The sequence below is a fragment of the Miscanthus floridulus genome, chromosome 13, assembly GCF_019320115.1.
Source record: "Miscanthus floridulus cultivar M001 chromosome 13, ASM1932011v1, whole genome shotgun sequence".
In the NCBI taxonomy this organism is placed as follows: domain Eukaryota; kingdom Viridiplantae; phylum Streptophyta; class Magnoliopsida; order Poales; family Poaceae; genus Miscanthus; species Miscanthus floridulus.
This window is the reverse complement of record NC_089592.1, coordinates 20,856,909-20,869,468: the sequence shown is the minus strand read 5'-3', so window position 1 is coordinate 20,869,468 and position 12,560 is coordinate 20,856,909. Positions and strand designations below refer to the sequence as shown.

Here is a 12,560-nt window from a genome sequence, read left to right as displayed (position 1 = left end):
ATATAGACTTAATAGCACATGGCTATATTATTGTCATTAACTTATATTATGGATAAATAAATTATAGTTTTTAAATTTTACACAAAGAATAAAAAAATAAATGTAACATTTTCGTCCTCGTTTCCCATTAATGTTTGATAGGTTTTTTTTCTCCCATTACAACGCACGGGCATATTTGCTAATAATATTAAAAAAGAACCAAACAATCCCCAATTGACAGTTGAACAACAACATGACCAAAGAGAATATTCAAGGCTAGAACTAGAAGTAACTGAATAGCATGGTTAAATCAATGCTCCCTTAAGCTTTACACGATGCTATTGTGTAACGCAAATGAGGCTTGTAAAATATGTCCTGGGTCTCAAATTACAATCATGTCAGGTCAGGTGTCTGCTCCATCCTTCCAAAGCAACTTCTATCAATCTATGGATAGGGGTTAAAAATACATTGCCTAAAAACATGGATAGAATACAACTATCATGGATAGAGAACACACAAGCTTTTACATTGAGGGCTTGTCAACTCCCAATTGTTGATGTCCTGCAACAGCTTGCAACTATGTGAACTGTGTATTCTGGATATGTCAGATCGACCTAGAAGAGTCTAGGTTAGAAATTACTGGTTTGTCATTTGGCACTTCATCAGAGCTACTGGTCCCAGTCCCAGAACACTCATCAGAAGACCAATGGCTTGGTACTTGTTCCTGATCACCAGTCTCATCCTTCACTGATGCACCATCTGAGTCAATAAATGAAAGGAATGACTTCTGTGTTTGATCTTGTAGGCTTCCATCTTCCTTTCCCCTCCAAACAATAATTTGCTCCTTGTCAAATGAGACAAGAATGCAAGGAACAAGATCCTAACAGGGTGGGAAGTATACTCTGTTATAAATCATCTTCAATTCACATATGCAATTTCAATATGTACCCATACACTCACCCTGAGCTTGACTCCAATCTTCTTATAGTCACTTTTTGGCAATCCTTTACAGTCTATTCGGACCAGCTCATCCATCAAAAATGCATCCCGGACCATTGGCACAAGACTAGCGTAGTATCCGTTCTTGGCTGTGAGATAGGATGGTTGTTTCATACACTTATTTACGATATGCTATATCTAGGTGGAGAAGGGGAGCAAAATTACCAAGCTTTGTCAAAACAGGAACCTGTAGGCCCTTCTTCCTCATTTGCTTTGTCTCCTCAACTGTCAGCCCTTCAATTGTTGTTTTGATTAGCCTCGGGTAAACAGGTTCAGCAGGTTTCCACAGCATTAACGGAATAACAGGTCTTTTCTTTGGGTTATAATGCCTACCCCTGTATAGTATCAACAGGCTACCATGCCGGTGGATGATCAGGCCACCAGTTTTATCCTGGACAAGGAGTGAGATATATAGTCATGCTTGTGCTCAAAAATCAAATGTTACAACCAGTGACATCAAACCACTGCAGCTGAAAGTAAGAGTGCTATGATTTCTAGGGGACTTGAGACATGTAGCTACCTCAAGCTGATGACACACGTTCTGCATATCAACCGTTGGCACACCGAGGCATTTTATCCTGACAGCCTCGCAGGTCTTCCAGTTATTGTGAATGTCGTTGAGCATGTTGTGAGTAAGCCCATCTCTCCCTAGAGAAATTAACAAATGAGTCAACGTCATTCATCACGACAGTTTGAAAGGCACCCCCAAATTAGCATAGCCACGGGCTACAACTGCTCCAGCAAAATCCTAGTACCAAGGTTGATCTGACGCTTGGTGCGGTTCTTCTGGCACTTGTCCACCAAGAATGCACGCTCCGCGGGGGTGAGCGGCTCTCCCAGCACGCGCTCCCGCTCTCGCCGTCGCGCCTCCTCCAGCCCCCTCTCGGCGTCGGGGAGGGGATCCTCTGCCTCGACGTCGCGCAGGGTAGCGTCGACGGCGGGCGCGCAGAGCCCCGTCCAGGGCCGGTCGAGCCGCCCGGGGCCGAACGGGGAGTACCTAGGCTCGCGGAGCCCGATGGGCTTGGACGCCGGGGTGCTCTCGGTGTAGCTGAAGCGGAAGTCGAAGGGGAGGTCGGACTGCGCCGGCGGGCGGCCGCCGCAGTCCAGCGAGGACGGCGGGCGGTAGGGCGGCTTCTTCGCACGGCGCTTCTTCGCGTCGGCGGTGTCGCTGGGAGGTTCTCGCGGGGCCGGGGTGAGGGATGCCGGGGCCACGAAGCCGTAGCGGTCGAGGAGGCGCGAGAGGTGGAGGCGGGGCGGGAGGCCGGGAGGTGCGCGCGCGCGGCGGAGGAGGCCGGGGGCGAGGAGCATGGGGCGGCGGTGAGCTGGGAGACAGCCGGCGGGCGGCGGTGGGGTTTGAGGGGTCCCAAGAAGAAATCGCATCCGTGCAATGGAAGGCTGCCTAAACAAACGAACGGCCCGATTCGAATGTTCAGGGTCCGATCCACACTGTCACTGTGATCTCAAGAGGCCCGTATAGAACGCGGCGTGACGCTGCGAGATTTGGGTGGATTACGGCGAGTTTTATCATAAATTCATAATTCAAGTACGCAGTCAGAGATTCAGTTAAAGACGATGGGGTGTCAAATCTCCGAGGGCAAATCTGCTGACAATATTTGCAAGAGAGTTTTACCTGTGTACCATTAAAAAAGATGACCCTTACCTACAGGCTACTAAAAAGTTTAGGCACACCCAGGTGTCATACACGTAACTTTTTTTTTCCTCCTAGACCATTCCATCCGCCTCCCATCCAATTTTCACCGTTTAGCTACCTTGACGTGTGGGCCCGATCAGTGAAGATGTCCAAACTACCCCTCTCTCTCCCAATACGTCTGCACGTCCGCCTGCCCCTCTCCGTGCTCGCCGTGCGCTCGCCCAAGTGGCGGTGGCTGGGCTCGCGCTCGCCCAAGGAGCGCCGTGAGCAAATCCGACGGAGGGGATGAGCGGGGTCGATGGCGGAGGGGATGAGATGGCCGACGACGGCGCTGTGCTAGAGAGGGGCGAGGCGAAGCTAGGGCAGGGATGGAGCAGGTCGGGCGAGGCCAGGAAGGGCGATGGCGTCGTGTGGACGGTATGGTGCAGGGTGAGGCCTGGCCGTCGCGAAGGGAGCTAGCGCAGGGGCGGTGTTGCGAGGCCGTGCAGCGTGGTCGTCGTTCCTCGCGGCGCCGGGCTTCGTGCTGCTGTTGGAGCTTGCCGTCCCGTGGCCAGCTCCTAGCCGCGCAGCCTTCCTCCCGCTCTGCGTGTTCCTCGGCGTCGCGCTCTCGGTGAAGGCGCTGCCCGTGCTCGCCTGCATCTAGCTCGGACTCGTCGTCGGCATGCCGTTCGGGGCGCGGGCCCAAGGGCACCCCGCTCGCCTTGGTCTACATCCTCGCGTCGGGGGCCGCCTTCGGCGTTGTCGTGGCCTGCGCCCTGGTAGCAGGCGCGGTATAGGCGGGCGCTCGCAGCGCAGCGCCGTACCTGCAACAGCAGCTCCTCATCCCGCCCGGGATTCTCGGCGCAGCGAAGACCTTGCGGCAACCCGACGAAGACCGCGGCCGGGGTCACTGACAGCTTGCACCGTGCACATACACCTCGACGAATGACGACTGGATGGTCTCCCTTGAGAAGGCGAACACCTGTTCCCAGTTGTGCGAAGGGACAGCCAGCGTCACGCCGCGGTAGTTGCTGAGCTTGACCTCCCGCTCGATGTCGCCCGAGGGGTGGGCGCCGTCGTAGGAGCTGCCGAGGCCACCGTCTCCGATGCGGTGGACGCCGCGTGGGCCCTCGACAAGTGTGGCACCGAGGCGTCCGAGCCGCTCGTGGTGGCCGCGCTGGGCCACCGCCGGGAACGTCGCCTCGTCGATACCCCGCTGGCCCGCTCCATGTCATGGCCGTGGCGCGGCAGTGGACACAGGCATGGACGTGCGGGTGCAGAAGTAGATGGCGAGCGCGACGGTGGTGATCACAAGGAGGATCGCTGGACACGACGACGCCGTAGCCGAACCCGCTGATGCCGCTGGACACGAATATGCCGTGCGCGCCGTCGACGCCCGGAGGCGAGCTCGTTGCTGTTTTTTTTCCAGATTTTTTATTTGTCACCAGAAATGTTATTGTCATGTTTTTTATTTTCAGATTTTTTTAAGATTTTGTTGAATTATGTGAGATGGATTGTAAATTTGTGCAAGTTTGAGATGCAAGTTAACGTGAGTGAGTGACTCTGCTAGCTATCTTCTCAGTCGTCTACTCTTCTGGCTAGCGGACCGCGTGGAGGGCTCACAGGTCAGTGGCCTCAGGCATGCAGGGCTCACATGTCAGTGGCATGCGCATCAGCAGCCGGAGTCCACGTCCAGGTCCTGCAGAAGTCAGTGGCACAAGAGGAACGACAAACTTTTGAGTGGTGCTCAGAACTAAGGTCAGTTTGGACTTTTTATGCAACAGTTTGACACCGTTAGAGATGAAAGTGGACGGAATGATTTGGAAGGCAAAAAAACTTACGTGCATGGCACCTAGGTGCGCCCGAACTTTTTAGTGGCCTGCAGATAAGGGCCATCTTTTTTAATGGTAGACAGGTAAAACTCTCTATTTGCAATGCTCGCATTTCATCATTATAAGAAAAGGAGGAAAATACTAAAAGCGCCAACAAACGGCTTGTTCACTGGTTGGTTTCTGGACTGGCTGGTGCTGGTTTGTTGTGAGAGAAAAACACGGTTGACTGACTGGTTTGGGCTGGCTGAAACCAACAAGCGAACAGACCAAAAAGAATATTTGTTCATGAGTAAATATCCTAACTTCACAGCTAAAATAAGGATACGCCAAGAAACTGGGGTGAGATGCACAGTTCATCCTGAGCTCGACTAGTTTACCGAGAAACAAGAAGTGCCAGTTGAGATCTGAACACGAAAATGGAGAGATCATCATCGATATAAAAATGGGTTTCCTAACCCTTAGGTAACTACGGACATAACAACAAAAATCAGCACGGATATTTTCTGGTTAACCTTGCCAGCCAGAACAGGTTCATAGGCACACCTATATCATCCGATCCTTTAGTAGGAGGGGCGATACAAAATGGTTCCAACCTTACATTTGATACACAAAATAGTTAGATGTCAACAATTAACTTATCGCATACCCAGATGATAGCCGCAGCACCTCAGCTCCAACCTTTACAAATACAGGAGCATTGGTGCATGCAGCAACTGCAAATGACATTAGCTCCTCGAGCCCTGCTGCCCTCACATATAAGAACACAACGGCCATGCGTCACCGATATACATCCAAAGCACGTCATGGCTGACCACATCTTCGCTTCACCCACCGATTGGTATGAACAAATGGGGGATTTTTGACTAGGATGATTGATACACATCGCTATTGCCCTTGCAAAATACAAGAATTAGTGGGAGCCCATGGTCTCAAGCTGCCTTCACCTCGGCCCTGACAGCTGTTCAGCATGGAGGTTGTCGGTCGAGTCGAGAATCCATTCCGAAGTTCGATGAGGGCCTAGCTCAACCTCTTGCCGTACTACTTCTACCTTCTGCCACTCCTCCCATCTCTCGGCGAGACCATCACCTTCGAGCATCCTCACAACCTCTGACATCTTAGGACGTTCCATGGGGTTGCTCTGCGTGCAGAGGAGTGCGACCTGGATCAGAGATTCCACCTCAACATCGATGTAGTGCTCTAGATCTTCATCGACTAGACTCTCCAGTTTCTTCTCCTTGAGCAATCCCTTAACCTGCACAAAGCAAATAAACACGATATTAATTTGCTTGCCAAATCAGGTCATATCAAAAGAATGCAATGAAATAAATTATCAACAAGCTAAAGCAATACTTTAACAAATATCAGCCTGTCACAATGCACCAATTCAGTTAAAATATTTATTTCTTAGACATTATCAAAGTTCTATTTGTCATTGGATGAAATGGTTGGCAACTTTTTTATGATTGCATAGGAAAAAGTGACCACCAACCCCTGCCTAGTATGGAAGCCACAGAAAGGCATGCACATTTAGGTTGCAATTTGAACAGAGGAAATGGCATAGTTAATTACCCAGTCAAGAAGCATGACATCATCATCATTAGCAAGGCGAGCTAGATCAAAGGCACGTTGTCCTGTAATAAGCTCTAAAAGCGTAATTCCATAGCCAAATACATCAGTTTTCTCAGAGGATTTTCCTGTTGAAAGGTATTCGGGTGCAATGTGCCCAATTGTTCCACGAACAGCAGTAGTTACATGGGTATCCTTGTAATCCATTAGTTTGGCCAAACCAAAATCCCCCACCACAGCTTCGAAGTCTTCATCTAACAAAATATTTGCAGCTTTGACATCACGATGAATAATCTTTGGATCACAATGATCATGTAAATAAGACAGGCCCCTAGCAGAACCCAATGCAATCCTTCTTCTTGTTTGCCAATCTAGCGGAGGTTCAGCTGGTGGCCGGTCTACAAAATAAAACCAAAGTAACAAAAACTTCAGAGTTTGATACAGCTGCTAGAGAGGTGTAACATGAAAGATACAAATAAAAGTATGTGAACAGCACTATACTAGAAAAAAAAATACCTCTTAAACGTGATGCAACACTTCCATTAGCCATGTATGGATACACAAGCAACCTTTCTGTTGGTGTCATACAGAATCCACGAAGACGCAATAGATTTCTGTGTACAGCCATACTAATCATCTCAACTTCTGTTTGAAACTGTAATTCCCCACCAGGCGTGCGCTCCTCCTTTAGTCTCTTAACAGCAACTAAAGATCCATCTGCCAGCCGTCCTTTGTAGACTTTGCCAAATCCACCTCTTCCAAGAATGTTCTTATTGCTGAAGCCATCTGTTGCAACTTGTAATTCTCGTAGTGAAAATCTTTTAAGCTGACCAAGATGCACCTCTGGATCTTCCTCGGCTGCCACATTCGAAATCTCACATTAAGTTGATTCAATGTTATTCCCTAAGTTATTCTCCTGCTGTTGAATACTTACCAGGTACATCGAAGAAATGCTCTTGCGGTTTCCTGCGCCGCCAATAGGCAAAACCAATTGCAGGAATAGCAAATAGCAAGGCTGCGCCAGCAGCCACTCCACCAGCAATTGCACCAGTACTGGAAGAGCTACTTCCTGCACAAAATAAGATGTCAGCAGCAAAGCCATATGTTCCATACCCTTAATTACTGACATACTAATGCAGGGTAGGGATAAAAGAATAGGAGAAGGTAGTTATTGACTTGTGCTGCATGCCTGCATCGCACGAGGTACAGGTCATGTAGCTTCCTGTCTTATCCCAGTATCCCACTATAGCAAGTTAACAGCGGCACAACACAGACATATCGCTGAGTCACAGACTAATAGCGCAGCACAGAATCATAGTTCCAAATTGTAAGGATCTGGCTCCTTATTAAGAATTATTATTTTTGACTTAATTTTCAGGAAAAAGTGCAGTTATTCCTTATCGCTCTCCAGCCTAGACAGCATTATGCTTGTTTTGGAGGTACACAAATCCCAATTAGGATGTCATTTGGATGAAAGAGCAAGGTAGGAAAGGTCCTATTGAACTCAAGGATTTCACTGGATAATCTGAATAAATCACCTGGTGATTGCGCAGGGGTTGTAGGGTTGTATGGAGGAGGTGGAGAAAAGGGAGGAGCACCAGGGCAAGGTTTTGTGGTGCCAGGACCACATAAGTTAGGGTTGTTTGCAAAACTGCAAAAGAAGACAGGTGTGAATAGCAGAAGCATTAAGGCTTAAAAAATGATATTTTCAGCTAAAAATCTAGCTTTACCTGATAGGGGTGAATAACGAAAAGGAACCAGTTGATGGAACTTCTCCGGACAAATTGTTATTTGACAGATCCCTGTGATTTAATAGAAACATTTAATTTCCATGTTACATTTTCTAATTATTAAAACCAAACTCTCACAGTGGTGGCCTCCCCTGCTGTATATTTCGCTCAAAAATTTTAAAACCAAACTATGCAAACTGAGAAACAAATACTTACAGAACTTGGAGTGCAGTGATAGCAGTTAACGATTTTGGAATTGAACCAGAAAGGCTGTTGTTGTTAAGACGCCTATGCCCCGCACAAAAGTTCAAAGATGTGTCAAATTAGAAACATCCACAGGTAATTTCATAAAAAATAAGACAACTTAGAAATTATAATAAGTTGAAAACCTAACAAAATGATAGAGATAGACACCTTAAAATATCAAAAACAGATTGCTGGATATAAATAATCTAACTATACAATATACATACGGCAAGAGTCACTTTTAAACACAAGGCATCACTCAATGCTGCCATGAATAGCAACTCTGTCCTGGAAAATCTAACTTCTTCCAATGGGAGTATGGGACCCAATGAGGCTAGGCAGCAACATTCTTAACCTTTAATTAACATGAGTAAACAAAATCATGATTTTAACAAACCAGCTACCATGTATGTGGCCTAGTGAAATCTCAACGTCATAGAAGATCTCCCTTGGTCAACACATATAGATGGAATGAAGCAACCAATGACGACTGAGATAGATTCAGTGTGCATAAGCCAAAAGATTCCTACTCTTAACAGGTTTTACTTTAGTGAATAGTAGGGAAAATCAGTGGAGATATCTTACAAGAACCGCAGCTTCAATAGCTTCCCCAATGAATCTGGTATCGAACCAGTGAAGTTGTTCAGGTACAAATCCAAACTGACCAAGTTTGCAAGATTCCCAAGTTCACTAGGTACGATGCCGCTGATATTATTACTGTAGAGCTCCCTGCATAAAAAATAATATATGAAGGCAGTGACTAATAATTTTAAAACAAAGTAACTGAGTTATGGCATGCCACAGTAAATGGTTGAGGTCATTAGTGATTAACGAGGGCGGTGAATGTTACTGTGATGTCATCACAGTTAATAGTGCCAACAGAATCATCATACTCCCATTTTATACAAGACAGGCTTGCCATTTGAAGACAGAATATGCCAGTCACTTATTTTGAAAGGAAGATGTACTATGTATTATACCTCACCAGAGCAACACAGCAGCATAACCTTATTTTCATCTATGTAATAAGTTTTCTGAACAGGATATTTTCTTATATGAGCAATCATGCCTGCTGAAATGTTTTCGCCTAGAAAGATATTAAAATCTTCCGCCACATGCAAAATCGGTATGGGATTACAAAGCACAGAAAGGAAGAGAACTTACAGGTACTGCAAGTTTTTGAGCTGGCCAAGTTGTGGAACCAAAGTTCCTGATAGTGCAGCATTTCCAAGATCACTGCGAATGAAGAAAAACCTTCACTAGGAAATACAGAATAGGTGCACCTCACTGATGAAATATAGTGGAGGAAAAGGTGAACCTACACTCTGATAACACTGTTGTCATTGTTGCAGGTAACATGAAACCAAGTGCAGGGGTTGACCAGAGTGGGATCCCAACTTTGTAGAACATTATTAGGATCATTTAAGTTAGTCCTTAAGCTATGCAAGGCATCACCTGTCAATAGCAGAATGGAAAATGCAGACTTCTTGTGTTAGAAATGTCACCGAAACAAGCAAAGGGATACACCAATCAGTAAAGCTGTAGAGTTGTGGCAACCAATATCCTTTTAGGATTTAGGTCACAAATTATATTAACTCTACCATAAATTAAAAAAAATCTGCATCATCAAATACAATTTAAAACGATAATATCAACATCCATTCCATCAGTACTTGTAGCTAATGACATCAAGTAAGACAAAGCTTCAGCTCTACAACTCAGAATTTGATCAATTCCCCTCTCATTAGTAGAAGCATCAAAGCAAAAACACAACAAGACAACTGTCCATTCCATGACAAAACACTTTGCTCCAAACTAACGAAATATCCAAGTAGCAGAAATAACCAATACTAAGCAAGCGCCATCAGCGTGAGCCTAACGGCACCCGAAACAAGCAAACAACACAAGCAAGTCATGCAAAGTCCTAACTCCTAACCAATCCCATCCCAAGCATCAGCAACCGAAAACCGACCATAAACCGCTGCTCATCCCCCTCCCCTCCCCTCCCCTCCCCAACAAGCAAATCAGAGGGGACTAGGAGGATGAAAAAATCACTCTGCCTAGCATAACCAATCACAGACACCAAGGCCCCCCTGAGAATTGGCCAGCCACCAACTAGTTAGAAACAGAAGTATATCCAGAAACAACAGAACCACGTCAGGAGACGTCCAAATCAAGCCTAACGACTGGTAACGCGACTATACTAACGTTGCCCAAGCAAATCAGCGGGCAGCAAACATTAAGCAGAATCTAGCGAAACAATTTAATGCAACAGTAGTACGATACTAAGCGACAGCAGTCATCAGAACGCATATGGTCGCAGGCGCGCGGCAGAAACACCAGAACGGGGGCGGCCTGGACACTCAAAGTCAAATGAATTCAGAGGAGGGGGAGGGCATAGGAATCCAATTGAACATGCGAACAGCAAAGACACTAGCTCTAAATTTTGGTCTCAGAGAGCAAAATAGACACAAATTTGCAGCAAGCAAAAAAAAAAAAGGACGAATTTGCTCGGGTCGGCCAGTTGCGAAACACCCGAATCCGGTGCAGAGTAAATTCGAACTTGTTTGGCCTATCGCAGAAACGGCTCGTACCCGCCCGCGAGGGGCCAGAAATGGCACCCAACCAAACCCCGGAAACGGCGCTCGATAGCCTAGGCGTAAACCCACAACCCCAAATGAACTAGGTCCAGTGGAAGCGGGGCAGAGCTCCCTCAAACCGCCCAGCGGCAGACGGAGCAAAGCGGAGAGAGCCGCGCACCTTCGGTGTTGGCGAGCACGAGCGCGGCCGGGTGGAGCAGCCGCAGCAGCAGCGCCCACACCGCCCAACGGCGCCGCGAAGCCACCGCCGCAGCCGCCATTGCCGCGCGACCCGCACCTCCGCTAGATCCCTCCTCGGGCCGCCGCCATTCCCGCCGGATCGGTCGGATCAGGCCGTCTGCAGCGCCGCCGCGCCCGGCAGGTCGGGCGATCCGGCCAGGATTCGGGCGGGCGCAGCGCCGCAGGCTCCGCTCCCACTTCGGCTTCCGCCGCCCCCTTGCCCCTTTTTTTTTTTAAATCGCCTGGGCTGCTCCTCCTTTTCGCTGCGGTTGCGTAGAATGGCGATACGAGACACGGGTGGTGGGGACTCTCGGGTGGAATCGATCGGGATATTGGTTTCTTTTTTTATGAAGGGAAAGGGAGCGGGGGTTAAGCTTCTCGCTTGTCTGGTTTGGCTTTTGTTTAAGCAGGCGTGGCGTGGGTTTAGGAGTCAGAGCTAGGATTAGCGGCGCCAAAGACGCAGGCACGCGGCAGATGGGTGTGGGCTGCGCGGCGGTGCCGGAACGGAGTCAACGAAACGGGGCTCGTGTGGGTGGGAGTGGGACGGCGAGAGGTGGGATCCCGTGCGGATGGCCGAACACCGGGCAGGGACAGCAGAAAGTTTTTGTATGATCACCACCAACTCACTGGTTGTCCGTGGCCGTGGGTTTGCGACTATGAACTGTTCGTTAGGGCCTGTTTGGCCAGCGACTAAGCACGTCGAACCCCAGCAGAGGAGTGACGAGCAAAAAAAAAAATATGCCAAACATTTTGGGCAATAAATGGAATAAAATAAGGGCGTATTTGGATGGCACCTCACGACACTGCACCGTTGTTGCCAAAATGCGGCGCTGAAATCGTCCACCGCACTTTCAGCGAGTTTGGGTGACAAAAATGAACTAGAGGAGCATCGTGACGTCGCGGCATGCTACAACTGCAGCAGCGAAGCAAACGCCTACCCAAACCGCGGCGCGGTGTGGCTGCCATCCAAACACGCCGACACCTAAGCAAGCACGGCGCACCGACACCTAAGCAACATGCGACCACGAAGCAAACGCTGGCCCAAAACAATTGTGGCGTGCGCGCAGGTTTGGTGTGGCGACCTCTGGTCACCGATCAAACGCACCCTTAGCCTTCACAGTTTCACTGCTTAGCAAATATTTTCTACAGGCTTGTTATTTATAAGTGAGAAAAATAACTTCAAACTAATGCCGGATGGTAGGGATCTAAAAATTTAAAGCATATTTTCTCCCTTTTCATGCCTATAAAAAATTGATGGCAGATAGAGGAGAGACTCTATTGTCACAGAATCGACACGAAGAGCTTGAGCCTCGTCTGCCTCACCGTTGGATCTACCCCTAGTGGCAGAGACAAGAACACATACTAAAGCATAGCTATATCTCGCTTTTTCCGAACAAGGTTGTTTTTGGCATTGTACTCTTATTGCTTAATACAGTATAGTAGTGATCATTGTAACATCTATTTCCTCATTTTTCTTTTGTAAGACGTAGCTTCGTATGTGCGGTCTCTTAAACTACACTCTAACTAGTATGTTTAATTACATTGTAAGAGCATCTTCAAGAGTTCCCTAAATATTCCTCCTAAAAAATCTATGTTTACCAACTTTTAAAAAGGTTTTAGGAGAAAAAAAGAAGTTCATCTCCAATAGTTCATAATATTTGACTTCTAAAAAATCAAATGATGGTCCCATTTGACGTTTTTTTATGTAGTCTTCTTTTTTTTCCACAAGAACATCTTGGTCGCCGCGCGTATCCATGCC

At 47.7% G+C, this 12,560-nt stretch overlaps 2 protein-coding genes across 3 annotated transcripts; both read right to left on the bottom strand.

Moving 5' to 3' along the window:
- Positions 1-262: 262 nt before the first annotated feature.
- On the bottom strand, positions 263-2,467 carry LOC136501303 (CRS2-associated factor 1, mitochondrial-like). Of its 2 annotated transcripts, XM_066496807.1 has the most exons (6): positions 1,734-2,467; positions 1,499-1,626; positions 1,312-1,369; positions 1,144-1,212; positions 940-1,067; positions 263-859 (listed from the first exon to the last, which is right to left on the bottom strand). In XM_066496807.1, exons 1-6 carry the CDS (start codon positions 2,356-2,358, stop codon positions 584-586), a joined length of 1,284 nt encoding a protein of 427 aa, XP_066352904.1. In that variant the 5' UTR covers positions 2,359-2,467; the 3' UTR covers positions 263-583. The 2 variants fall into 2 exon arrangements, with proteins under 2 accessions (XP_066352904.1, XP_066352903.1); XM_066496806.1 differs by having other exon boundaries at positions 1,144-1,369; positions 1,734-2,466.
- Positions 2,468-4,870: 2,403 nt separating this feature from the next.
- Positions 4,871-11,169, bottom strand: LOC136499044 (LRR receptor kinase BAK1). The gene is made up of 11 exons (XM_066494748.1): positions 10,743-11,169; positions 9,305-9,437; positions 9,147-9,218; positions 8,568-8,711; positions 7,953-8,024; positions 7,737-7,808; positions 7,545-7,657; positions 6,941-7,075; positions 6,523-6,864; positions 6,010-6,404; positions 4,871-5,692 (listed from the first exon to the last, which is right to left on the bottom strand). Exons 1-11 carry the CDS (start codon positions 10,840-10,842, stop codon positions 5,381-5,383), a joined length of 1,890 nt encoding a protein of 629 aa, XP_066350845.1. The 5' UTR covers positions 10,843-11,169; the 3' UTR covers positions 4,871-5,380.
- Positions 11,170-12,560: the final 1,391 nt, after the last annotated feature.

Coding starts and splice junctions, on each gene's coding strand:
- LOC136501303 (XM_066496806.1), bottom strand. CDS start 2,358: ATGCGATTTCTTCTTGGGACCCCTCAAACCCCACCGCCGCCCGCCGGC. Junction 1,370..1,498: donor ACGTGTGTCATCAGCTTGAG/GTAGCTACATGT, acceptor CTCCTTGTCCAG/GATAAAACTGGTGGCCTGAT. Junction 860..939: donor AGATTGGAGTCAAGCTCAGG/GTGAGTGTATGG, acceptor CCACCCTGTTAG/GATCTTGTTCCTTGCATTCT.
- LOC136499044 (XM_066494748.1), bottom strand. CDS start 10,842: ATGGCGGCTGCGGCGGTGGCTTCGCGGCGCCGTTGGGCGGTGTGGGCG. Junction 7,658..7,736: donor TCGTTATTCACCCCTATCAG/GTAAAGCTAGAT, acceptor CTTCTTTTGCAG/TTTTGCAAACAACCCTAACT. Junction 7,076..7,544: donor AACCCCTGCGCAATCACCAG/GTGATTTATTCA, acceptor TATTTTGTGCAG/GAAGTAGCTCTTCCAGTACT.